Raw genomic sequence first — 26,044 nt, 5'->3', positions numbered from 1 at the left:
TAGACCCCATCATTTTATATGTATAGTTGGGATTATGCTTTCCAATGTGCATTACTTTGCATTTATCAACATTAAATTTCATCTGCCATTTTGTTGCCCAGTCACGCAGTTTTGAGAGATCCTTTTGTAGCTCTTCGCAGTCTGCTTGGGTCTTAACTATCTTTAGTAATTTTGTATCATCTGCAAATTTTCCCACCTTACTGTTTACTCCTTTTTCCAGATCATTTATGAATATGTTGAATAGGACATGTTGTTCTTCACATCCTTTCCTAAAGCATCTAAATTCCTTGCTGCATAATGTTGCTGGTGCCGAATAGCCCCTTCATCCCACCTCAGAAGTTGCTGCCTTTCTTTCTAGAAAGTGCTTTAGAATTGTCCTGGATGAAAGTTGCTATCTGTGGGCTTGATTCAGAACCTACTAAAGTCAATGGAAGTGTGACATACTATACCTTGGGGAGCGTCTTGTAACCCCCATATTCCTCATCTCTATATAATTGTGGTATTGCATATAAAGCATGCCATGTGAGCTATCAGGGGAAAGGTTATGATTGGCTGAAAGTCACTGTTCTATCTAAATATGTACATCTTTAGTGCATATGAAGTTATGAGCTTGTGTTTTATGGTTGTCACTAAAACATGCTGTACATTGGGGAATAAGCCAGATATTAGCCCCTCAGAGACAACAGCAAGGAAAGTAACCAACACCTGGGTGGGGTGTCAAACAACCTATCAACAGCCATTGTCCAGCAAGGGAGCTACAATTCAATGACTCACCTGCATACGGCCACAGCAGGGGAATTGCTCAACCTTGCCTGGGGAGTGGGGACTCAGCAATGCCCACCAGATGTGCCTGGACTTGTGTTCTCCAAGCACATGGACTAAGGGTATAAAATACAACACAGTAGCCACATGCTTGGTCTTTTCTCCTTGCCCCCCCCCCCCCCCCATGCTGCAAGCAATAAGGACACTCACTGAAGACTCCAGCGGAGGAGGCTGGCCCAGGTTTAAGGGATAAACCTGTATATTAAGAACTACAATATCCAGTGGGGTAACTAACTCTGACTTTTTGTCTATCACTTAAAATCTATCTTTTGGAGTCAATACATTTGTTTTACTGTTTATCTTTACCAGTGAGTTTGCCTGAAGTGTGTGGTAAATCCGCTCCGGTTTGCAAAAGCTGATGTATATCCACTTTCCATTGATGAAGTGGTGAACCAATTAATAAATTTGCACTGCCTATCTTGAGCAGTGCAAGATGGTATATTCCTGAGCTGGGGGGATTCGGCTGGTGCTTTTCTCTGTGTGATTCATGAGTGGCTCTGGGAGCATTCATGCAATCTAGCTGGGTGCGGGGCTCCATATACTGTTGTGCTGAGTGATAACAGCGCCTGGAGGGGTTTGCTGCTTGTCACTAGGAAACAGGGCCGCCCAGAGGATTCAGGGGGCCCTTGGACAAAGCAACTTGGGGGGGGGCCCTTCCATTTAAAAAAAAGTTACAACACTATAGAATACTATATTCTTGTGGGGGCCTGGGGCAAATTGCCCCACTTGCCCTTCCCCGCCCCCCGGGCGGCCCTGCTAGGAAAGCATTGTGAGAGACAGCCCGGACTGGGGAGTTTAGGGGGCACAGTGGTCCAACAGTCCCAGGCTGCACCCCAGGGATCCCGTCACAGGAAGTATTTCCATTGTCTTCAGTGTTGTTTTCCAGTGTTCTTACTGTAGCCATAGAGCTAGCTCAAAGGCATGTTACTTATAAGTGACACAAGAAACCTAGTATCAGAGGGGTAGCAGTGTTAGTCTGGATCTGTAAAAAGCAACAGAGAGTCCTGTGGCACCTTTAAGATTAACAGATGTATTGAATACCCACGAAAGCTTATGCTCCAATACATCTGTTTAAGACAAACAGATGTATTGGAGCATAAGCTTTCGTGGGTATTCAATACATCTGTTAGTCTTAAAGGTGCCACAGGACTCTCTGTTGCTTTTTACAAGAAACCTAGAGATCTATATCATGTAAAGCATTAGCTTAAGCGGTTAGCATAAGGCTTTAAGGCTCTGAGCCTTAGCATAAGAAAGTGGCTCAACAGGAACCCTGAGTTTTGGGGAACAGGGAACGTTGTGCTTCGGGGGAGGGTTTGTACAAAACAATACCAGGTAACTGCAGGAGCACTGAACTGATACTAGGCTTGGATATTGTGATAAATGAAGTGGGGGGCAGGTAGTTCCCTTTTTATGGACATCCAGCCAGTTAGCTATAAAATCCCTTTTAGTAGTTCTCTACTTGCTTTACCTGTAAAGAGTTAAAAAGTCTCCCTGCATAGATAAAAGGAAGGGAGTGGGCCCCTGACCAAAGGAGCGGGCCCCTGACCAAAGGAGCCAATGGGAGGGCTAGAACTTTTTAAAATTTGGGGGGGGGAACTTTCCCTTTGTCTGTCTGTCTGCTCTCCAGAGGGAGGGGACAGAGCAGAGACAGGGCTGGAACTATGCTATAAAAAGCTTTGGCCAGGTATGGAAAATCATCAGATCATACCCTGAAACTACTCATTTGAAACCCCAGATAAGTAAATAGATCAGGAAATGTCTAGGAAGATGCGATTAGGTTTATCTCTTATTTCTCTATGGCTTGTGGACTCCTCTGTGCTAACCCCAGGTGCTTTTGTTTTGCTTGTAACCTTTAATCTGGACCTCAAGAAGCTATCTTGATGCTTAATCCTTGTAATTTTTTTTTTTTTGAAACCTAGCAAAAAGCCTAAGTTCCATATGTGTATTCTTTTTTTGTTTTTAATAAAATTTACCCTTTTTAAGCACAGGATTGAATTTTTGTGTCCCTAAGAGGTTTGGTGGCAGACAGGGCTTTGGAGCTGGAGCAGTGGAGCAGCTCCGGAGCAGTGGAGCTGCAGGTTTTTTGCCTGGAGCTGGAGCAGAGCCAGAACACCGCTCCAAAGCCCTGGTGGCAACAGCTGATTTCCTTTGTTTTTCTTTCTCAGCTCTTCCCCAGAGGGTGTGTGTGAAAGGGCTTGAGGGTACCCCACAGGAAGGAATTCCCAAGTGTGCCTTTCTGGGTTCTCCAAAGGGGGTTTTTGCACTTGGGTTGTGGCAGCATCTACCCGTCCAAGGTCCGAGAGAAGCTGTAACCTTGGGAGCTTAATACAAGCCTGGAGTGGCCAGTATTAATTTTTTTTAGATCCTTGCGGGCCCCCACTTTCTTCACTCGAAGTGCCAGAGTGGGGAATCAGCCTTAAGAGATACTTTTAGGATAGAAATACTGGCAGATGCTTAACAACGAACTTGCCTTGGGGATGAATTGATGTATGTAAGTTAGTTATTAACATACTAACCTGTAGGATAAAGACACCCCGGCATAATTAGGGTGAGGAAGTTGGATATGGACAAAGGGGTGGCATTTGTATGAATAGTCATGATAACCACTAGGCCCTATAATAGGCCAGACCACCATGTAAGGGGGCGATCTGGGCTGTCAGACTTGTTTGGCATGCCAGGGTGTTGCCCAGTTCTTTAGTGGTTATTGATTATTACTTGTTTCCAGTTAATTACAAGTCTAAAGAAATGGGTATTGAGGGTTCTAGTCCCAGAATCAGGCACAACAGAATTCAGGTTAAGTTCAGTATCTGGTTGGGAACCCTGAAGTGCACAATGATGATACTCACACTGAAGGCAAAGCCAAACTTTAAGCAATTTTTATTAGCACAATTAGTAAAGATGCAAATGCTCCAAACCACATAAAAAGGTAGCAGCAATATAATAAGCTAATATTTTGTACCATTCCTTACATATACTCTCACCCTTTCTTGGGGATCAGGTGGTAAGAGACAGTCATCCATGGGGGGTCTTTCTCTGTCCATGGCATGCCAAACAAGTCTGCTGCTTAAGATAATGCCTTACAGGATATAGGCCCATAGGTTTCTTGAACTTCTGCTAAATGAAATGCTAAGCTAAGTCTATGGGGTACAAGGGACAGGGTTGGAACCTCATGTAAGAGACAAGTGGTCATCCCACTTGATCTCCTTGAGAAGGTGTGAGTACATGTTTTGTATCATTCCTTACATTAGCTTAATTCTGTATTACTGCGCCCTTTTCATGTGGTTTGGAGCATTTGTGACTTTACTAATTCTGCTTATAAAATTGTTAAAGCTTTGATTTGCTCGCAGTGTGAGTGTCATCATTGTGCACAGCGGGGTTCCCGACCAGACACTGAAATTGGTAACCTGAATTAGCTCAACGTGTCTCACTGTTATATACTTTTCCCATTTACTCTAGAGTGATTCACCATCTGCTGTGAAATCCTCCCCTTCAAGGTGCCAGGCTGCAAACCAGGTTGATGTAGTTCCCACAAACTATTTTACTCTTGAAAGAGGAAACATAAAAACTGGTTTGTAAAATATCCTTGTTCAGCCAAGGTAATGCTTATTTGCTTTTACACCACAGTAATAGTTAGAGGCTCCGGTCAGGATTGGGGCCTCATTGTGCCAGGCACTATACAAACACATACAAAGATACAGTTCATGGCCAAGAAGTTTACAATCCAAGTTTAGCTCTTTCTACCCTCGGATATCTATAAGCAATGCCCTTTGTGCAAGTCTTGTTGGGTACTCTAAATTCCTCCCACAATTTGCTACTATTTGTGCCATGTGGTAGAGGGTAGCATGTTGCCCAGAATTTCCTTTTAACCAGCTTTGTACATCACAGCCACAGTTATCCCAGAGCTTCTTAATACAGGGACAAATCCTGCAGGCCCTACACAGGAAATATTCCCATAGACATGACTGGGACTTTTTCCTGAGTAAAGATTGCAGGAGTTGGCCGAACGCTAACATATCCTGGCTAATACCGTATTATAAATCCACATGATTCAGAAAACTAAGGAAATGATATCAATATTCTTCCTATCTACAGTAATAATATTAGGATATTACAATTGCTTTCTCATTAATTTGAGTGTCTGTTATTCTGAAAGTGGCTGGGTTAGGACAGCTGTCGTGATTCCATAGAAATGTTGGTTTGGTTTGTTTTTTTGCTTCTAGTGGCAAGACTGTAGACTCTTATTAAATTAGGTTCCCTTTCGGTAACAATACCTAGCTCTTTTCATCAGTAAATCTCAAAGCACTTTGCAAAGGTCACCGCACAGGTCCGTGGTAGAGACGGGAATAGAATTCAAGTCTCTTGAGTCCCAGCCCAGTGCTCTATCCACTCCCTCCTCATCATGCTGTCTCCCTCTGTCAGCCCTGTTCCGTCTCCTCACCAACCAGAATATATGAAGTCATTGCTCCCTCCTTCCCCCTACCCTTAAGTAAATAAGATTCTTTGACCTTAATTGCTGCTGGCTCCCTGCTGAGTGCTGGAATACTCAGACCTTTTCCCCAGCTCCTGTTTAGTTCTATTAGAGGTGAAGTGGTTCAGCACCTTACAAGATCCATCCCTCACACACACGTTGGGGTAAAAATGAACCCAAGTGAATACCTTCTTTGTCAGGCAGCATCTCTGCTCACTGATAGAGATTCAAATAATAGACAATAGGCCAACTTCAGTTTGAAGTTACACTGTTGGCTATCCAGAGTAGCTTCTATGGAGTTCCTCTGGTTTTACACAGGTGTAAATGAAAACAAAACTGGTCCAAGGACTCTTTCCTATAGTGAGATAGTAATGAATAATCTTCACTGTGTTTTTTTGTTTGTTTGTTTCTTGTAGCACAGTGTTGCTGGGGAGTCTTTATCATCTTGCTTTTGGGAAACTACTGGTTCCTCCCTGTCCTCTATGCACTGTGGCTCTATCTTGATTGGGAGACCCCCCAAACTGGAGGGAGAAGATCAAAGTGGGTCAGAAACTGGACTGTTTGGAAGTACTTTACGGATTACTTTCCAATTCACGTGAGTAAAAAGTTTCACACTGAATTGTGAAAATGCAGATCAAGATGGCTTTTTATGATTAACGTTTTGGGCCTGATTCATCCCTGGCATAGCCCTGCTGAAGTCAGTGGAGTTATCCCAGGAGTGAATTTGACCTCTCTTCTGTAAAACAAGCTTAGATGAAGAAAATCTGGAGTTAGTGACAGGAAAAAATAATTGGGGACTGGTTCTTTTGAGCTGAACCTTTCTAGCCACAAGATAGATCAGATATTGTGGAGATTACAGAACTACTTAATCTGAGACAGAACTGAGCTCTTTATACTTACTTCACTTGGGATCACCTAAGATGCTCATAATAGGAAAATAAAGTATCAGTGATCTACACATTATTACGTGCAGCCTCCCTACTTTTAAAATTCTTCCTGTGTTTATGAACCACTGTGATGAAAATAGTGTTAAACTCAGACTCCATTTATATTATTTTTCAGCTCATAAAAACGTCAGATTTGGATCCAAGCCAAAACTATCTGTTTGGATTTCACCCTCATGGTATTCTTGTTGCTGGAGCCTTTGGAAACTTTTGCACAGAATATACAGGTTTTAAAGAATTATTCCCTGGTTTTACTCCATATCTTCACATCTTGCCCTTCTGGTTCGGATGCCCTTTCTTCAGAGATTATGCTTTGAGTACTGGTAGGTGGAGCCAAGATCTCTTAGCCACTGCTTCAGATATGGCATTTGTTTAAAATGAGTCATATAAAGTGGGCTCAGATATAGGGCCTCATCCTGTATCTATTGAAGTCTATGAAAAGTTCTGCCATTTAACTTCAATAGGACCAGGACTGGCCCTGTAGAAAATCTGTTTACAGTGAATGATTGTTTCAAAAGCAATTCAGAAGGCTTTGTTATACTTTTTAATGAACTTTGATATAGTGAATCATCATTGAAAGTGACTTGTAATGACATTCCTGAATTATTTTAATACATAATAACGTGGAAATTGTAATTCCAGTTATGCAGCCCAATTCTGTACCAGTGAAGTCAATGAGAGCTTTGTCAAGGGAGCAGAATCAGGCCCACAGCAAGTCTATCATGCAGTGAGGTTGTTTGGTGAAAGGGTGACTATACTATATGAGGGAGCTAAGCTAGAAGACTTTTTGGTTGAGCAATGCATCTTTAATTTTTTTAAATATAATTTTAGTGAAAGCCGAGAAGTCATTACAGGTTGTGTAGGCACCGGTCATGATGGATAATATTAATATTTCTTTTCATATTATCATAGAATATCAGGGTTGGAAGGGACCTCAGGAGGTCATCTAGTCCAACCCCCACTCAAAGCAGGACCAATCCCCAGATCCCTAAATGGCCCCTTCAAGGATTGAACTTACAACCCTGGGTTTGGCTGGCCAATGCTCAAACCACTGAGCTATTTTTTAGTATTTTTGCATTGGCTGTAAGTAAAAAGACAAACTTAAATGCAAAATGTCATTCAAAATATAACGGCAGTAGATGCTAGTATTCAAAAATAAAATCATAATATATGAATACCATAATATTTCACATTATGTAGGAGCAGGACATTGACAATAAAAGAATTAACCGGTTGCCTACAGCTGCAAATTCAGATCTGTTGCAAGTGGGTGCAAGTCCAGTTACTTTAATGAGTTGCACTGTCTTACACAAGGTTCAATTGGATCATCCAGACCCTTACTAAATTGAGTCATCTTTGCTCATGCAAAGTAATCCCCATTGTGGTCAGTATGACTGCGTGCATTAATAAGGTGTGTAGCAGGGTTGGGCACCTCCCACACATTGATAAGTTAGGCCTGTCTCACCTGCACAGGAAGAACTCACTGCCACACCTAGTCTTTTTCCAGACCCAGTTTTATTCTCCAAACGTATGATTTAGGCAGTCATCAAACACAAGAGCTGTTCCTCAGCCCACTCTGGGCTACAGGTCCAAAAGGCTTTTCCCCTTTGCCTCTCTGTCCTTCCTGCTTCAGGGCCTACTGTAGCAGCCTGTCTCCCTCCTCCAGGCCATCTACATGGGAGATACTCTTCCTCAGGGTCTACCAGAGGAGCCAGAAACCCTTATCTGAGCTCTCTCACTCTATAAAGGCATCCCTTGGCCCTCTTCACCAGCTAGATCTAACTGAACAGGCTATTTGATCCTTGGATGATCAGGATCAGCTGGGAGGGGAGGTGATCTGTTACAAGCGAGGCTGGGCCTGATTCCCCTTAAAGAGTCAGCCAGCCTGTTACAAGGCCACATTCTTGTAATCTGTTCTATGCAGGCAGACCTTTTTGCCCATTGAAATCAATGGAGCTCTGCCTGGGCACAGGAGTCCATCCACAAGGATCGGATTGCAGGATGGGAGTGTAAAGCTTTTATTTATGGTGGGATCAATTTTTGCGTTGAAGGAGGAACTATCTATGTTAGGTACTTGTATGGCCTCCTTATTACTACAATATCTGAGTATCTCACAACTTTTGATGTATTTATCAGAGCTGTATTTATTAGGGAAAGATAACCTGCCTCACGCAGAATTTTGCTATTTCTAAATTTGGGTTTGTTCCAATTCAGAATGGAAACCAAAACTTTCCTCAATGAGGGATGGAGCTCCAGGGCAGGCTGCCTCAGGGCCATGGACTATGGAAATGTGGGTTTCCCAGCAGCCTGCCACATTGACTACTGAGGAGGTGGGTTGGCAGAATACAGACAGATTTCTGTCAGAACTCTGCCTGGTTTCCAGAGGAACTTCATCAAAATCAAACTGTCTCCGCAAAATGTTTTGAGCTCGACAAATTGACAAATTCTGACAAAAAAAACCTTTTCATCAGAATTTTTCCAGTCAGCTCTAGTATTCTCCTCAAAGTCCTCCTGTGAGGTAGGGCAGTGTTGTTATCCCCATTTTACAGATGGGGAACTGAGGCACGAGAGGGGCTAAAGTGACTTGCCTGAGGTCAGACAGGAAGTCTCTGATGGAGCAGGTACTTGAGCCCAAGTGCTAGGCTAGGTGCTAACTATTGGACCATCCTTCCTCTGACAATTTCTGAGATTTCTCTATTATTTTCCCATGCCTACCCATGAGCTGTTTTACTCTAGTCCTTAGTACCGGCTACATGGGAAGAATAGGGCAGGTGGAGTTAAGTACAGTATTGTTTATTAAGCAATGTTCTGTGCTATTGAAGAACAAGGTTGGAGACAGTTCCTGTCTGAAGAACGTTATAGTCCTGCTCTGTACAAACATCATTCCAGTGAAGGACTTGATTACTTACCTGGGTCTGAAGGGCTTCACTTCCAGTTTTGTTTTATGTGTAATTACACCATAAACCCCAAGCTCTTTGGGGGAAGGAACTATCTTTTGTTCCATGTCTGCACAGCACCTAGCACAATGGGATCTTGGTCCATATCTAGAGCTCCTAGCTGTTACCACAATACAAAGAGTAAATAATAGTAAAAGCGGGAGGAATGGAAGGAAGCATGAGCCTGCTTCTCCTCTCACCATGGTGTATATCAGGAGTTACTTTATTTAAGTTCATGAAGTTATAGCAGGAAGGCAAAATGGCCTAGTGGGCAGGGTGCTGTGCTGTGCTAGTAGCCTGGCTCTGATGTTAACTCACTGTGTGTGACTTAAGGCTGGTGGTTCAACCTTGCTGTGCTTCCATTCACCCATTGCTAAAATGAGACTGTCTGTATGCTTTTTTTGCTGAGATCTGCAGATGAAATGAACTAATTTATTGTATGTGAGAAGAGAAATATGTAGTACCACATAAAATGAAAGTACTTCCAATTATAATCATATAACATCACAAAGGAATCGCCTTCCACCAAGATATAATTTTTCAGGGGATTTTTGTCACACTTGCACAAGTCAGGAATTGGTGGTAATGGAAATTGAGCATATCTGACCTGACAGAATGTTATCCACAATCTAAATATAGCTCAGTACAGAAGTGTTTCCACATGGCTTTGCCATTCTGACCCATAGGAACAATCCTTTTACTTTCTCGATGAGAAGTAATTTTGACATGCCCCAAAACTGCCAGTGTTGTAGACTAGTCTGAGTGATTTTATAGACACACAGGTCTTCGAGCCACAGGGGACCATTATGATCATCTCGTCTGATCCCCTGTATAATACAGGCCATAGAATTTCCCCCATTTCAAACAATGTAATGACTGCTGTGTACTCTGTACATTGAGCTCTCCTATCAGCGTTTGAAGCACGTTTGTTTAGTTAACTTATTCCTGGTCATATTTGCAAGTCTCCCTAGAACATTAGTTAAACTCAATTTGGTGTCTGTTAGCAAGATATTTCTCTTAGTATGTAGCTCCAAGAGTAGCAACACAGTTGCATTACTTTTCTCACATTAAAACTTCCCTAATAGCAGAAAAGATGGGAAACAGCAGCTCAAGTCTGGGACATTTGTTTATTTGAATCCAAAAGAAAAGGCATTCAATGCCAGCTTTAAAGAAGCACAAGCTGGATTTGATCCCTAGACTGTTCTTTAAAAAATATTACTCTAAGATAGCGTGATTGCACAAAGCGCTAGTAAATATGCTGTGGGGAAGAATCCTGCAGGAGATGGGTTAGGCAAAGGTATGTTTTCCTTTTTAATGTCTATAATTCTCATGCTTCAAAGGGTCAGATTCAGTCCAAGTCTGTCACGGCTTCAGCTGATGTGAAGGGCCCATGCAACAGAAAGTCAGCCATGGAAGAGGGGTTGTTTGTGTCAGCAGAGAAGAAGGCAAGGCCTCCTCATTGCCCGGGATGGGTTATATAGAGAGTTAGTGCAGCCCAAGTAATGGAATGGGCAGCACAGGCTTGGGGGGTGGCATGGCCAGGGTGCCTCAAGGAAGAGCTAATGAAGTAGTTTAAGTGAGCTGATTCTGCTCCTTATTACACTGTCATTCCATTGACTTCAGTTCTGGCACTATGGGTCCTAGTTTAGATTGCAACATCCTATCTCCCCCCTGCTCAAACGCCCAAACATTCCCAAACTCCCTTTTATTGTTTATATGTGCCTGCTTCCCAATTAAACCCTCCACCTGCCATGGCTTTAGCTTCAGCCTGTAGACTCTCTCCATTGTAATGCTCTCCACATGATTCTGCAGTCTCTCATTTCTGAGAAGGAAATGTATTATTAGAATCATTGAGATGAGAAATGCCTGATTATTAAGAATTTGTATTGACATTGTGTGGACCCCTCCCCTCTGAAGATCTCACAATGTTCCAGCATGGCAGGAAAATAGAATTTAGCGGAAAGAGGCACAGAGGACTTTGTCAAATACAAATCTGTTACAGAACCAGGATCAAATCCCGTGTCTCTTGACTCCCTCCTGGGCCTTAGCCATTCAAAATATTTTAAAACTATTTCTAGCTTCTCTTGGTGTTATACAAATGATTTACTGATCCCCTGTTACAAACGTTTGATCCTTAAGGAGTGGTGTCGGCCTCCAAGAAGAGTGTATCTCATGTGCTGAACAATGACAGAGGTGGAAACGTTGCAGTGATTGTGATTGGAGGAGCAGAAGAGTCTTTGGATGCCCATCCTGGAAGTTTAACTCTGAGTATCCTCAAGAGAAGAGGTTTTATTAAAATGGCTTTGAAATATGGGTAGGTGTCCCATTAGCACTGTTGGCTGTGACTGCGACTGAATTTCTTGCGGTGTTAATACAGCATTCAAACTGTGAATCTGAGAAGGTTATTTCTGCATTGACATGGGATGCAGATGTCTAAAATAAGAGCCAGAACTGATGTATCTTGATTAAAACAGAATAAGAAATAATACAGGGGCAGTTGTGAAATCCCTTTTCTTATTATTTGCAGAAATAATCTAATGGTAGGTGGCGGTATTGGCACATCCTGATGATTTGACTGACTTGTTTTAAACCACAGCAGCAAACAAACTGTGAAACTCTATGTAGTAAAATTTTCCAGTTCCTCCGGTTGTGTTGCTGAATCATTCAGACACTCTATTTACTGGCTGTCCCATAGCAGTTCTGCTGACCCTACCGTTTCTGTACTTCTGAACACTACTGATTTCAAAAAGTATTTTTTCTCTTTGACTTGATTTCCTCATGATTTTTAGGGGAAGAGATGTGGTAACCCTTAGGCCCGAATTCGGCAAAGTGAAGAACTGTGTGCTTAAGTGTATTGATGAATAGGGATGGATTTAAGCACTCGCTGAAGTGCTTTGGAGAAACAGAGCCATAATCCTGGGAGAAAAGGGCATCTTTTTCCCTGAAAGATGACCCGCAAAGTGGGGGAGGTAAAAGCCAAGCATACAGATGCATTTCAGGCCTCCTTCATAAGTCGTATAGTAGTAATATTAATAACTTGTTTAACCAGAAGAAATCATCAAAAATAGAGTCCAAGGTCTATCCTCCTACTCCAGTGCTTTTCAAACTGTGGGTCAGGATCCCAAAGTGGGTCACGGGGTTGCCAGGGCTGGCTTAGATTTGCTGGGGCCCAGGGCTGAAACTGAAGCCCAAGCCCCAGGCTTCGGCCCTGGGTGTTGGGACTCAAGTTATGGGCCCCTGCCTGGGACTGAAGCCCCTGGGCTTTGTCTTTGGTCCACTCTGCCTGCGGTAGTGGGGCTTGGGCTTTGCCCCACCCCCCATCACCCGAGGGTGGCAGGGCTTGGGCAGGCTCAGGCTTCGGTCCCCTCTCCTGGGGTCATGTAGTAATTTTTGTTGTCAGAAAGGGGTCATGGTGCAATAAAGTTTGAGAACCCCGGTCCTACTCCTATATGAAGCTCCCATTTAAACCAACAGCAGCTCTGTGTGATACAGTGTGGCTCTGTGTTCTCATTCACAATGGTGAGTTGGCCAAAGCAGCTCACAAAATGTGCCCCTATTTAACTGACACACAGGGCTATAGATAAGGAGCCAAATCCTGCTCCTCTTGTCCAACTGCTATGGAGGTCAAAGGGAGTCTTTCCATTTATTTCAGTGGGAGATGGATCAAGTCCCTTAAACACTTCAATAGTTCCATTCCCCCCAATGGGTCTACTGGGAAGGACAGTTGATTCAAGATCATACAAACGTTGAATAGAAAAATCATAATGACACAGCACAAGTAGAGAATAAACTAGTTTCTCCTGAGTTTCACAACCAAAACTCGATGTTACTTTATTTCAGTGTATCAACCCCATATAGAAGTCCTTCAGATGAAAACGAAAGCTAGTATATTCACTGGCCATGTAGAGAAATGCCATTGCACCACAAGGTTTTCCTGTTCATCATCATTAATGGTCTAATAAAAACTTGGCAGCCTATAAATCCACTCTGTTTACAGAGTCTTCAGATGTTTCTTTCAAGGGCAGCTGTATGATTCAGAACTGTTATTGTTGAGAAACCTGCCTCACAATTTTAGGCCAGGCAGACACCATTCGAGGGGCAAGGGGAAGTTGGGTAGGGAATGTTATTTCTTGTGAATCCCAGAGTCTAAGAAGCCACATAAATAGTTATCTTAGTTTCATGCAAGCAATTCATGACTATCCATTGTACATACCAGACAGCTGCATCCTTGCTTCAGGAGGATTAATTTTCATTACTCTTATTAGCATATCCAGCTGATGCATTCCAAGTACTCTTCTCCTTGAGTAATCTTGCTGCAATACTACCATTTTAACAGCCATGCACCATAGAGAGAGATTGTCAAACATGGTGTAAGATGAAAATGCTTAGGAAATGTAGTGATTGCCTAGGATTTTAGTGCAAGAAAACTGGGAGAACACTTAAGAAAACTCTTTATTTAAATTTTCTACAATAGTATTGTATTGGTTCCCCATGCTTTCTAACAGCCACATAAGTTTACCAGACTGATACCTCAGCTGTAGTAGCCAGGGCTTTTAATAAAGGTTTCCCCTTTCACCCTGACAGCAGCAGAACAATTGCAGTTCCGATGCTTAGAATGGGGTGGAATTTGGAGAATTTTTGCAGGTGCTATATAACCCCTTTCAAGCCACAGATCCCTACTGAGGAGAAGAACAAGAACGCCTTATGATGTGAAGAGGCTGGTTCTAAACTGAAATAGACAACTAGAGCAACTCTTGCAAACAGGATTCAGCCGCTAACGTTAAAAGTTCAACACTAGGATTTTCATAGGTACTACATGGAGTTAGACACCCAACCCCCATTGAATGTCACCTATAAGATGGAAGGTGCTATGGAACTACAGCAAACTCAGTGAAACTGTGATGGCCTAGACCCAACAGCTGTTTGTCATGAATAAGATTTTAGCAGTTGCCATAAAATCAGAAAAAAGGGATTCCTCTGTCTTTATTGGAAACCTTCACTTAGGTTTGCTACTGTTTGAACACTGCGCAGAAGGCAGTAGATGGTTGTGTTTTGTTTTTACTAAATATTGTGCCCCCTTCCAGCTGCACAAAGAAGCATTTCAGCTGCATTTCAGTGAAGAGTTGAATGCATAGTGCAAATACTGATGAATTTTATAAGCATTGAGGAAATTACCTGCATTGATTAATGTGACTCATCATGCTGTAGATGTGAGTTGCAAGTCATGCTTCATTGAGTGCCCTGTGATTATTAATTCTGTTTACTTTGCAGGGCTCACTTGGTTCCAGTATTCTCTTTTGGCGAAAATGAACTGTTTAAGCAAGTTGCAAACCCCAAAGGATCGTGGCTCAGAACTTTACAGGAGAGCCTGAGGAAGATAGTGGGGTTTACTTTACCACTGTTTCATGCTAGAGGAATATTTCAGTACAGTTTTGGCTTGATGCCTTATAGGAAACCTATTCACACTGTTGGTAAGTCCCTTAGTAGTTTCTGTCATTCCTATGGGAATGTTTAAAATGTGTGATTTGTGGTTAAATTCAGTAACAGTGTTCCTTTACAAATCTGCTCTGCCAGACAGAACTGGCTGCTGTGCATCTAAACACAAGCACATGAGGTTTGAAATAAATGTGGCTTTCCTAATGTCTTTATCCTGTTCTCTTCTGTTCTGTTGGCCGGGGGAGGAGCTAAAGGCAAAAGCCTTTATAAATAAGTTACGCCGACTGGGCCACAACATGTGATTACAGTAGATTGAAACAGGAGGGGGAACTTTGACCGCATCAGCCACGGGGTGGGGTGGGGTGAAGCGGAGTACTGTTTACACCAGCCAAAATGGGGAAAGGGGGGCTTCCCTCTTCTGTTTGCACTCCCCTTCACTTTAATCCCTGCCCAAATCCTTTCCTCAGCGCAGCCCACCTGAGACGGCTGAGTGCTCAGGAATTCCTATGGAAGTCAGGGAGATGTTCCAATCCCTTGAAGAGCAGTGGAGCATCTCCATAGCCATGCAGTTTCATCAGAAGATATTTAGCCACTCACCCTGGGCAAGTTTGGCAGCTAGATCCACAGGCCCCCATCCCATCCACAGTAAGACACAGAAACCAGCACACAACACAGCCCCACGGCAGGGTACGTGCCTCCTCCAGCCCCTGTAATCTCTATTCTGCACCCTTCAGGTTATTCCACATTTGCAGGATGCATGTGGCATGCAAGATTTCTAGCTCCATAGAAACAATCTTTCTGTTTAAAAGAGGTTTTTTTTTAATGAACAGATCATTTAATGTTTAATTGAAACATATATAAGGTGCTGACAGATCAAATTGGGGGGATTTTTTTCAAAATTGGCCCAACTCTTCTCTCATCAAAGACCGTGTTGAACTGCTATGAACTTCAATGGAGTTAAGCCAATGCTGAATGCTTTTGAAAAATCCCACCCTTAAATCATGGTCATGTTGCAAGCTACTCAAAGGCAATGGTTGGAAACCTAGATATTTATCAGGTAAAGCCATTTTCTAGGGTGTTGGAACAAAGACTGAATTCCATTGTACAAGTTAGTCTGTATTTCCCGGTGTCCTGTTCTGTCTGCCCATATAGTGTGGGGTGGGGGGGAAATTGATTCATTAAAAAAACTGAACTTTTTTATTTAAATGAAACAGGTTTATGTCCTTAATTTTAAATAGGTTTATTTTTAACTTGTAGTTTTGACTGTAGTTATGACTGTAATCTATTCATTTAAATGAAGGGGGTGGGGGGAAGCAGTATGTTTGCTGCCAGGTTTTAAAGAAAATCAGACCACTGCGCTGGTGGAAGTCACTGGCTAAATACCTGGAACCAGAGTTTGTTGAAGTGCTAAACGATCTTAGGACAGCAATAAATATCCTCTTCTGCTGATGAGAGAGAGAAAGAGAGAGAATAAACTGAAATGAAGACTATAATCTTGTTTAATGCAATGACTAGTTCATTCAAAGTTTAAAAACAAATTGAGAGTTGAAAAAACAGGAAACTTGTTTTTCTCTTCCAATGTATGAATAAAAACTAGGTGTGAGATGATGAAATCTACTAGTTCTAAAATCCTGAAGGATATAGTGACCCAAAACAATCCGTTAAATTTACTAACTACAGATAATACTTCCGTTGTTTAATTAATTTTAAATGCAAAGTATGTTTAGATAAACTTTTTTCTTGTGTCCAGCACATTTGATTAGTTTTATTCAATTAATAAAAAACAACTTTAAAATGATGATTTTGTGCATTTTTAATTGAATTTGAATTTCCATCCAAGTAGAGCTCAACTCAAATCTAAGTAAAAAATGATCCAGCTAGTAAATGAGAAATGAATCATTCATCATTTTCTAACAATAAAAAATTAAAAGTTAAGAATCTGAACAATTGTATCTTCCTGGTTAGCAAAAAGAAGCACTAAATTTAGTGCAAAGGCTATATTTATTTGCAAGTTAGCATGTTTCAATGGTTCCCAACCATTGAAAATCAACTTTTCTTGGGAAAATTAACTAAAAAGTACAAATGCAAAACAAGATTAAGATCAATTTAAATCAAGACTTCCTGCTTGCTGATTTAATACTAAGTGGAAATTCTGGCCCCATTGAAGTCAAAGAGAGTTTTGCTGCTGACTTCAGTAGAGCCAGGATTTCATCCACCATCTGTAAAACAACAAAACTAAGCATCTAGCCAATACGGAAGAGTACTTTTATCTGCAGCAAATAGATGTCAGTGTAGCTAACGTCATCGCTATTTTCTTTGTTGTTTGCAGTGGGGAAACCTATCACTGTAACACAGAATTTGAATCCTACTCTTGAAGAGATTGAGCAGCTGCATCAAAAATACCTGCAAGAACTAAGTAAATTATTTGAAGACCACAAAGAAAAATATGGGATACCAGACCATGAATCGCTCCTCTTTAAATAACTGCAAATTCAGGATGTCCAGCTGTAAGACAGTGGCCTTGTGATGCAACAAAACATTTCTCAATTTGCAACCACTCTTCTATATGAAAAATGTGTGCGTGTGATAGATTAAATTGATAGCATTCTTTCCCATCTTCTTAGTCATGGAAAATCCTTCTTCATTTAGCGTCTGGTCCTGCAAACCTATCTGTGTGAGTGTCCCTTTGGCTTCATCAGCACTGAAAAATGTAAGTACTTTTCTCACTATTGGCTTAGCAGCTCTGCTGGTGAGAATGCTAGTGTAGACAGAACACAGGTGTCTTTACCATCATGTGGTCCAGCTCTAGTTTCAGAAGGTTGAGCTGCACTGGTGCTAGATCAACAGTGGGGGAAAAGTGTTGGGGTAGACAAGGCCATTGATTGCAGCAACTTTATTCCCATCTTTTACCCAAGGAGTGTGTAATTTAAGGTTAGGGGATATACTAAACTTGTATTCGGTGTGACATTGAGTTGTTCTCTAAATATCAAGAAAAACAAATGCTAATCTTCAGTAGAAATGAAGCTGTGTGTATAGAGCTCCTAGCCATCAAGAACAGAACCTGAATATGCAAAACCATGGATAGTTTGAGGTTGCTGTCCTAAATGGGTAGGAGGACCCGACGTCCCATTTTTAACTGGACAATCCTGTATTTAAGCCGCCTTCCAGGTGTCCTGACTTTTTGTTAAATACGGGCAAATTGTCCCGTATTTTCTGGGATCCCAGCACAGAGTCGGCAGTGGGGGTCAGCAAGCGGCTGTACCCCTCCCGCCCCCCCCCCCCCCCCGTTTACTTTCCCCAGCGTGTGCCTGCACCGGAGTCTTCCTGCCTGCCTCCTCCAGCAGCAGTGCTGGGGATGGGCAGTGAGAGCATGCCCAAAAAGCAGCAGCCTGGGCTCCTGCCACGCCCCGTGCCTCCTGGGAAGCAACCCCGCTGCGCTGCCATCAGCTCCTGCCTTGCACGGGTGAGTAGCCGGGGCAGGGCATGCTCCCCGTCCTCCGTGCACCTACTGTGCTCTCTGCCCTGCGCTTGGGGCAGCCTGCTGGGTTGGGGGTCCCTGCTCAGCCCTGGCAGGAAGATCCTTAATCCACAGAGTAGAGGGGATCTACTGGCCCCCTAGCAGGGGGAGCAGGCTGCGAGCAGCATTTCACCTCACTGCTGACCCCCCTGCACATAGGACCCCTAGTGGCATACTGGGAGGGAGCGGGGAGAGGGCGGAGTGGCCCTGCGCTGGAGGGAGGACTAAGGAGGACTGGCCGGCCCACCCCACCCAGTGTGCAGGGAGGCGATGGGGGGCTTAGACCACCAGCCCTATGGGTGTGTGTGCAGCAGGGGAGGCTTGGACCACCAGACCTGTGGGTGGGCGGGCAGTGGTAGGATTGTGGGGGGGCAGCAGAAGGTAGGGTGACCAGATGACAGGAAGAAAATATCGGGACACAAGGGGGGGGGGAGGGGGGGGGGTCACTGGCGGAGCAAAAAAACCCAAAAAACCGAGTGCTGGTGTAAGGACACAAACAGCTCCCTCTCCCAATTCCCTACTGTGACCCAGTGCTGCTGGCAGTCGGGGGCGGGAGCTGAGAACAGCCCAGGGCTGCGGGCAGTCAAAGGAGATTATGCACCCTTCCTTAGGTATGCATACCTTCAGCCTCTGGTTTTTAGGAAGGGGGGGGGGGGGGAGAGAAACCAACAGAAAACAGCTGAGTGCTGCCGGCAGTCAGAGGAGAAGAAAAAAAAAAGCCGAGAACAGCTGAGTGCTGCCGGCAGCCCGGCAGAGAAAAAAAAAAAAAAAAAAAAAAGCGGAGTGCAGCGTCCCGACCGAAGATCAATCGGGACGCGGGACAAATGCCTAAATATCGGGACGGTCCCGATTTTATCGGGACGTCTGGTCACCCTAGCAGAAGGGCTCAAACTGCGGGGGGGGAGGTTGCGGGTGGGCAGCAGGGTGGCCTTGGGTAGCCCCGCGCAAAGGGTGTGTGTGGCTCAGGCTGGCCCAGGGGTGTCCCTATTTCCTTTTTGGAAAACATGGTCACCCTCTAATTGGGCCCTATCTAAAGTGGTTCACCCAGACTATAAGATGATATTTAACAGATTCACCCCTCAGTTTGAAGAGCTGATAGGGCTTTGTGGGGCTTTAGTATTGCGTGTGTGTGTGTGTATATGTTGCATGATGGGAGAGAAATAACAGTACGTTTTAGTAAAGGTTGAATTTTGGGTCATCGGTTTCTAAAATACAATAACTTTCTAGGAAAAGGCAGTCACCGTACTGTAAATAGCTATTTTGTTTCGGAGTTACTTTACAAAGGAGACCTGTAGGAATCGTAACAATTTCGTCATGACTAGGCTGTGACTGTTACAAATGAATACCAAACTCTTAGGTCAGGCATCTTTAAGAGAAGGAAAACTGCCCCTATTTTGCTCAGTACAGTTCTGAAACATCACTGAGAGAACATATATTAGTTTATACTTATTTCCAGTGATGAAAAAGATTGGAATCCAGCAGCTAGAGCAAGGAACCAGGAGTCAGATCCTGAAATGTTATTCCTGCTGCTGACTTGCTGTTTGACTGAGTAGCCACTTAACTGTTCTGTGCCTCAGTTTCCTCCATCTGAAGTGGCAGGCCCGTTGCACAGGGAGGCAATATGGGTTGCCACTTTCTCCTCCCCTGCAGTTGGTTATGTGTGAGTGAGTGATCATGCTGAAAAGCTGCTCTTTCTCTCCACTGCTGCATCTGCTCAATACGTGACTCCACTGGTTGCCTGCCATTACCTGGATTCGGAGCAAGGAGGGAAGGGAGGGTCTGGCTGCTCTGCTCTAGTTACTACCTACCTGCTTTCTTGCTGGGCAGTGCTCAAGGAAAGTTGTTCCATTGACTCTGTTTGTACCCAACGAGGGAGGAGAATGCCCAGCACAGGATCTTTCTCCAACTTACAGAGCAATGGCGGCCAATTTAGGGGAGGCAGAAGGAAACTGATGAAAACTGCCTCTCCTTCGCTGTCTTGGGGAGAGCCAGGGATACAGGATCAATTTGCTAGTGGTGGTGCAGCATTAATTTTGGGGATGGAGTGAGGATGAATTTTTAGAGAGTGGAGAAGGGGATCTGTTTGCTGTTGGGGGGAGGAAGGTAGAAGGTGAATTTGCTGGGGGAACCTGGGAGGGAGGGTCAATGTGGTGAGCAGGTGAGGGGAGCAGAGGATCAGCTGGATGGGGTTGGCTGTGGATCAAGGAATCCATTGGTGGTGGTGAGGGATGGAGAGAAAGAGATCCCCCTTCTCCCATACACACACACATTCCCTGCACCAAACAGTGCTCAACCAGAACTGACAGCTGGGCTCTGGGAATTTAAGAAATGCTGGGTGGGTACCCCTGAAATGGAGTTAGGAACAGTAAAACTCCTACATTAGTCATGTGTCTTACTATCCAAGCATAATGCCTTAACTGTAGGGACATAACTCTCACCAGAAGTGACCTTTTGGAACAGTGTGCTGAGCAAAATAGGGATGATTTGTACTAATTAAATTTTGAAAGAAAAATCCTGACCACACCAAAAGCCTGCACTGGAAGGAAAATGGGATAATCTAGTGGGCCTTTCCCAACTTGCATCAAAATTTTATGGAAATCTTTTTTTTTTTTAATCGTGTCCAGATGGGAAAGTATAGGCTGCTCCATTCCCACAATCTCATAGCAGTGACATTCACTTCCATACTATATGTTGTATTCATCCTTCAGAAGAAAGGTTAGCACAGGGGTCGGCAACCTTTTAGAAGTGGTGTGCTGAGTCTTCATTTTTTCACTCCAATTTAAGGTTTCGCGTGCCAGTCATACATTTTAATGTTTTTAGAAGGCCTCTTTCTATAAGTCTAAAATATATAACTAAACTATTGTTGTATGTAAAGTAAATAAGGTTTTGAAAATGTTTAAGAAGCTTCATTTAAAATTAAATTAAAATGCAGAGCCCCCCAGACCAGTGGCCAGGACCCGGGCAGTCTGAGTGCCACTGAAAATCAGCTTGCATGCCGCCTTCGGCACGAGTGCCATAGGTTGCCTACCCCTGGGTTAGCACTTCCTGGATGCATGAATTTCTCCCTAATAAAATGTAAGCCTGCAGGCTCCTATATACTTCAGAATTAGTCTGATTTAGGTCTCTGTGGTGGTGGTATAGCAAAAAAAGTACTAATGAGACAGCAAAAAAGTTGGGGTTGGGCATGATCTGAATGCTGCAATATCTCGATTTCTTGTGGTTTTGTAAGTGTGTAATCATCGTGAGCACAATGCTGGAGTGTAAGCAGATTGAAGAGAGATTTTTTTCCCCACAAATCAGGCCACATATTTGATATCTGTATACTTGGAGCCTTACTTTTGGCACCCATTATTTAAAATCTTGGCCTAACTCTCTGGTACCCTAATGCTTGGGTCCCAAAAATAATGATGTTTGGTGGAGAGAATTATATTAATATTTTTGATATTTAAGAAAGTAATATATATATTTGTAAATGCTTTCTATATGCACATGGAGGAAAGCCTTTGTTTGCAGTGTCGTTGAAAAGAGTTTGCCTCACTGCAAATAGTTCTCCGACTTGTTGATGTGAACTGCAACGTAAATCCTCATTCGTGAGCTCTGACCAGCTGTGCATGAGTCATGAGTTTGATTTCCAGTCCAAGGCTCCTGCTTCCAGGACTGTCTGTCATCGGATATGCTCTGGAAGCAATGCTGTTGGGGTGGGCAAAAGTAGGGAATGCATCCTATCCCTGGACAATTAAGCAGCTGCTTGACAGGCTCAGGAGGGAGACTCAGCAAAAGGAATGTGTCTGTGATTCATATGGGGGTTAAAACAGTAGGAGGAAAAGAGAGAAAATCTTTTCAAGACGCATGTTGTCATGGGGGGACTACAAATACAGAAGCACCCAGCATCAAATTAACTGCAATCAGTTAACATCAGAATCCAGTATAATTCTGTGACACTAAGCACCCCTGTATTCACACCATATATACTATTGTAATAATCTGTTTACAGAATATGCCTTGTGAAGTATCATTTGAAAACTCATAATTCACTGTTCATTAATATCCTTCTGTGATGTACGTACATGGTGGGTAGTCAGAGTTACGAATGTATGCTGGAATTATGACTGAAGTGTGTGTAAACCAAGTATGTCGGGGGAGTTGTTAGACATGTTTATCATAAACAAAGGATGTATGTTTACCTCAATTTACATATAAGCAGTAAACAGGACCATCAAGACAGCAGGGGGAGGAGATGGCAAGAAACAGAACAGTTTTCATTTCAGCAACCACAAGTAGGGGAAGGAAGAGCATAGAGCTTCCTTCACTACCAGATTCCATGTCCTCTTCCTCACAGCTTGAATAAGCTTTACTTTGAGGGGTAAACTTCAGAAGAATATATTGCAAAGGTTTACTGGACTATAAAGACGGGGGCTAAACCTCATGTGCTAGGCAATTGAATCAAATGATTATATGCCATATTACTGTATTATAAAAGTGTGTAGAGTGAGGTCTTTTCTGAAAACTAATGACTGGTGATTAATATAATTCTGAAGTGTATGTATCACACTATATGAGGAAATATGGATAATTAATGATATTGTGTTTTACTGCCTGTGGCCGAACAGGGAGAAACAGGTTCTCTCCCAGACAGGAGCAGCAAAGGCAGCTATATACCTGTCTCCTATGCAAAATAAGCATAGTGGACTCAGAACAATGGAAGCTCCATTTACATACCGGGGGATGGGAAGCCCACAGGAAGGGAAGAACAGCAGGAGGTCATCCTGCCTCTTGAAACAGTCACTGAACTTTGGAAGATATAAGCATGGAGAGAAGCCATCTTTTGGCATCCATCACTAGACAGACAAGGGAAAAGAGCTCTTGTGAGCTGAGAAAGGTGGATCCTTCAACCAAGGGAGGTTTGAAGTCTGGGACCTGAATATAGGTGAGAAACCATCTTGAACAAAGCCTGTATCTTGCTAGATTAAGTTTTAGACTTTTAGATGCATTTTCACTTTTATTTGCTTGTAACCCTTTCTAACATTATTCCTTTTACTTGGCATCACTTAACCTATGTCCTATTGTTAATAAACTTGTTTTATTTTTATTATAAACAAACTCAGTGCAGTATTTAAACTGGGGTAAATACACCCTCAATTAAGTTAATAAGCTGTGATGTGCATTCATGTCTTTAGAGGGACAAACAGACCTTAATATTATTCTGAGCTGTCTAGGAAAGGGCTGGACCTTCCAGAGCGCACAGTTTTGAGAAAGTTCAGCATGGGAGTGTGTTGTGGTCACCCTGCAAGTAGTAACCAAGGCTGATGGAAGCCAGAGTGGAGAGGAAAGCTGGCTAGATCATCTGGCTCAACGAGTAGTGATCTATGGCTCGATGTCTAGTTGGCAGCCGGTATCAAGCAGGGTGCCCCAGGGGTCTGTCCTAGGGCTGGTTTTGTTCAACCTCTTCATTAATGATCTGGATGATGGGATGTATTGCACCCTCAGCAAGTTCGCGGATGACACTAAGCTGGGGGAAAAGGTAGATACGCTGGAGGGAAGGGATAGGGTCCAGAGTGACCTAGACAAATTGGAGGATTGGGCCAAAAGAAATCTGAGGTTCAACAAAGACAAGTGCAGAGTCCTGCACTTAGGATGGAAGAATCCCATGCACTGCTACAGGCTGGGGGTCTCGTCCAACCCTAATCTTCTATGATTCTATGACACGTGAGTACTGGTTCCAATGGGTAGATCTGATCAGCATGGTGTAAGAGACATAGATCCACCTCCCACTTAAATCTGAAGATTAATCTTGGACTCTGCACAACAGAGCTGGTGGGAGCTGCACAGTCAGACTAAGTAGGAATCAGGTTACTGCAGTTGGGCGACAGGGTATTTCCATTAATTACAAAACAAGAAGGGGGGGGGGGAGTAAATAAAATCAGTCCCATCAAGTGCTGTTTAATGACAGCCACGTGAACTGTGCAGATCCTGTTCTATCTACAGTTGATTAACACACGTTCCACTTAATCTGTGCTAAATTTCCCCCAAGTTATTTGTAAACAGAATGTTAGTGTCTTAAAAATCTGCATGTTACCTTCTAGCATGTAAGCAATGCCTGTTGCCATTCTGAGTCAGTACAACAGCCCTGTAATCCTGGCATGGGCACCTCTGCTGTCAGGGTTGTAAAACAAATCCAGGCATCGATTCTACCATCGTTGAAGTCAATGGGAGTTTTGCTATTTCCTTGTTTAGTTTGCTGCAGGTTTGCCTTGGAGTAGGTTCTGAGCAGCATGTGGTACAAAAAAGGAAGAAGAGGAGGCCAAATAAGAAAATTAGTGATCCGCAAATCGATAGGTGGGAAGAGTAGGGAGAAAGCATTGATTTGGTGTATGAAGGAAAAAAAACGTAGTGATACTATTCTTCAGAAGGGCTGGGGAAGGTTTTGTGTTGTCCTTCCCCAGCCCTTCTGAAGAATAGTATCACTTTCATCTGTTAGATGTTGGCAAGGATTCTGCTCCATTAATAGGTGTCTGCAGTTATGGTTCCTCTCCCTTTCCCTCTCTGGTCCTTATTAGTTTATCCACAGTTCTTGTGCTAGCACTATTTCCTTTTACACCTTAGCAGGCTGGAGTTCTCAGATCTGCCTGACACTTCATTTTTTGTTATCTCCACACTTGTTGTTCTGCACCCAGCCAAATACAATACAGCACTATGGAAGGTTTTGAATCCCTAGGTCCTAAGCCATTTGCTTAGCACTTCCAATGAACAAACTGGTCTTTCTTTCAAGAAGCAAGATGCCTCCATATTCCAAACAGGTGTGCATAGTGGTCAGTGCTTATGCACCCCTGAACATGTCCAACCTGCTTCAGCATGCATGAGTGGACTGCAGACTGCCAGGACAGATATCCTGCATACCATACTGGTCCAAACAGGTGGCATCAGTCCCACTCTCTCTGAGAATAGACTCCAGAGCTGGAGTAAAAGTCCCCACTCACTGACAGCTCCTGCTGACAACCCTGCGGGGCTAGCAGCTGAAATGTATTCAAGGTGAATGCAGTGGGGATTTGACTCTAGCAGACAAACCCTGCTTGCCTTATTTGCACAAGTAGTCTCATTGAAACTGAGAAGGCTATTTCCCTAGAAAGGGACAGCCTGGAAGTAAGTTCTGCAAAATCTGCAGTTTTCCTACTCGCTTGGGTTGCTAATGGCCATGTATTCCCTTGTGGATGGTGGTCATAACATCTTAGTTCACCCAACAGAAGTTTCAAAAACTTTTTGATTCTCTTTCCACCTACTGGATTTTATTTCTTAACCTATCATGGATGTCGTGGAAATTGTGAGCTATGAATTTCAGTTGTCCCTATATTGTTTTTTATAATTATGGCTCTGGTTGGGAGGTGTGGGGAAATGCATGTGTTTTTGTACCGAAGTAGGCTTGTGTTTAGCTGAATTTAAATGTTTTCTCACTGTAACCTGTGCCTGGTTTAGCCCACCTCCCCAGGGAAAGAGCGAGTGCAGTGGTCATGTGATGTGATTCAGAACCAGGCCTGCTGAGTTCTGGAAGAGACTCAAAGTAGGGTTACCATACGGCCTCTTTTTCCCGGACGTGTCCGGCTTTTCGGCAGTCAAACCCCCGTCCGGGGAGAATTGCCAAAAAGCCGAACGTGTCCGGGAAAATGGCGGCTCTGCTCCTCCCCTGACTCTTCGGCTCTGTTTAAGAGCCGGGCTGCCCGAGCACTACCGGCTTCGGGCAGCCCCCGTGCCTCCGGACCCTGCGCTGCCGGAGCCCGGGCGGGGAAGTGCCCGGCTGGGGGCGCAGGGTCCGGAAGCATAGGGGCTGCCCAAAGCCCGCGTTACCGGCTTCACGGTTTGCCGGGCAGCCTCCAGACCCTGCGCCCCCGGCTGGGCGCTTCCCCTCCCGGGCTCCAGCTGCGCTGGG

At 43.6% G+C, this 26,044-nt stretch overlaps 1 protein-coding gene across 2 annotated transcripts in view; it reads left to right on the top strand.

Annotated features, from left to right (window-relative positions):
• MOGAT1 (monoacylglycerol O-acyltransferase 1) overlaps positions 1 to 23,223 on the top strand; it is a 32,702-nt gene extending 9,479 nt beyond the window's left edge. The window contains exons 2-7 of one of the 2 annotated variants that reach the window (XM_042853582.2): positions 5,707 to 5,885; positions 6,353 to 6,557; positions 11,310 to 11,484; positions 14,442 to 14,641; positions 17,231 to 17,316; positions 22,734 to 23,223. In XM_042853582.2, the coding sequence (XP_042709516.1) occupies positions 5,707 to 5,885; positions 6,353 to 6,557; positions 11,310 to 11,484; positions 14,442 to 14,641; positions 17,231 to 17,316; positions 22,734 to 22,802 (914 nt within the window). In that variant the 3' untranslated portion in view covers positions 22,803 to 23,223. The other variant, XM_005282537.5, reaches the window with a different exon arrangement.
• Positions 23,224 to 26,044: the final 2,821 nt, after the last annotated feature.

Source organism: Chrysemys picta, chromosome 9 (assembly GCF_011386835.1).
Source record: "Chrysemys picta bellii isolate R12L10 chromosome 9, ASM1138683v2, whole genome shotgun sequence".
NCBI classification, from domain to species: domain Eukaryota; kingdom Metazoa; phylum Chordata; order Testudines; family Emydidae; genus Chrysemys; species Chrysemys picta.
The sequence above is the reverse complement of the archived record's forward strand: the minus strand, read 5'-3'. Positions and strand labels throughout refer to the sequence as shown.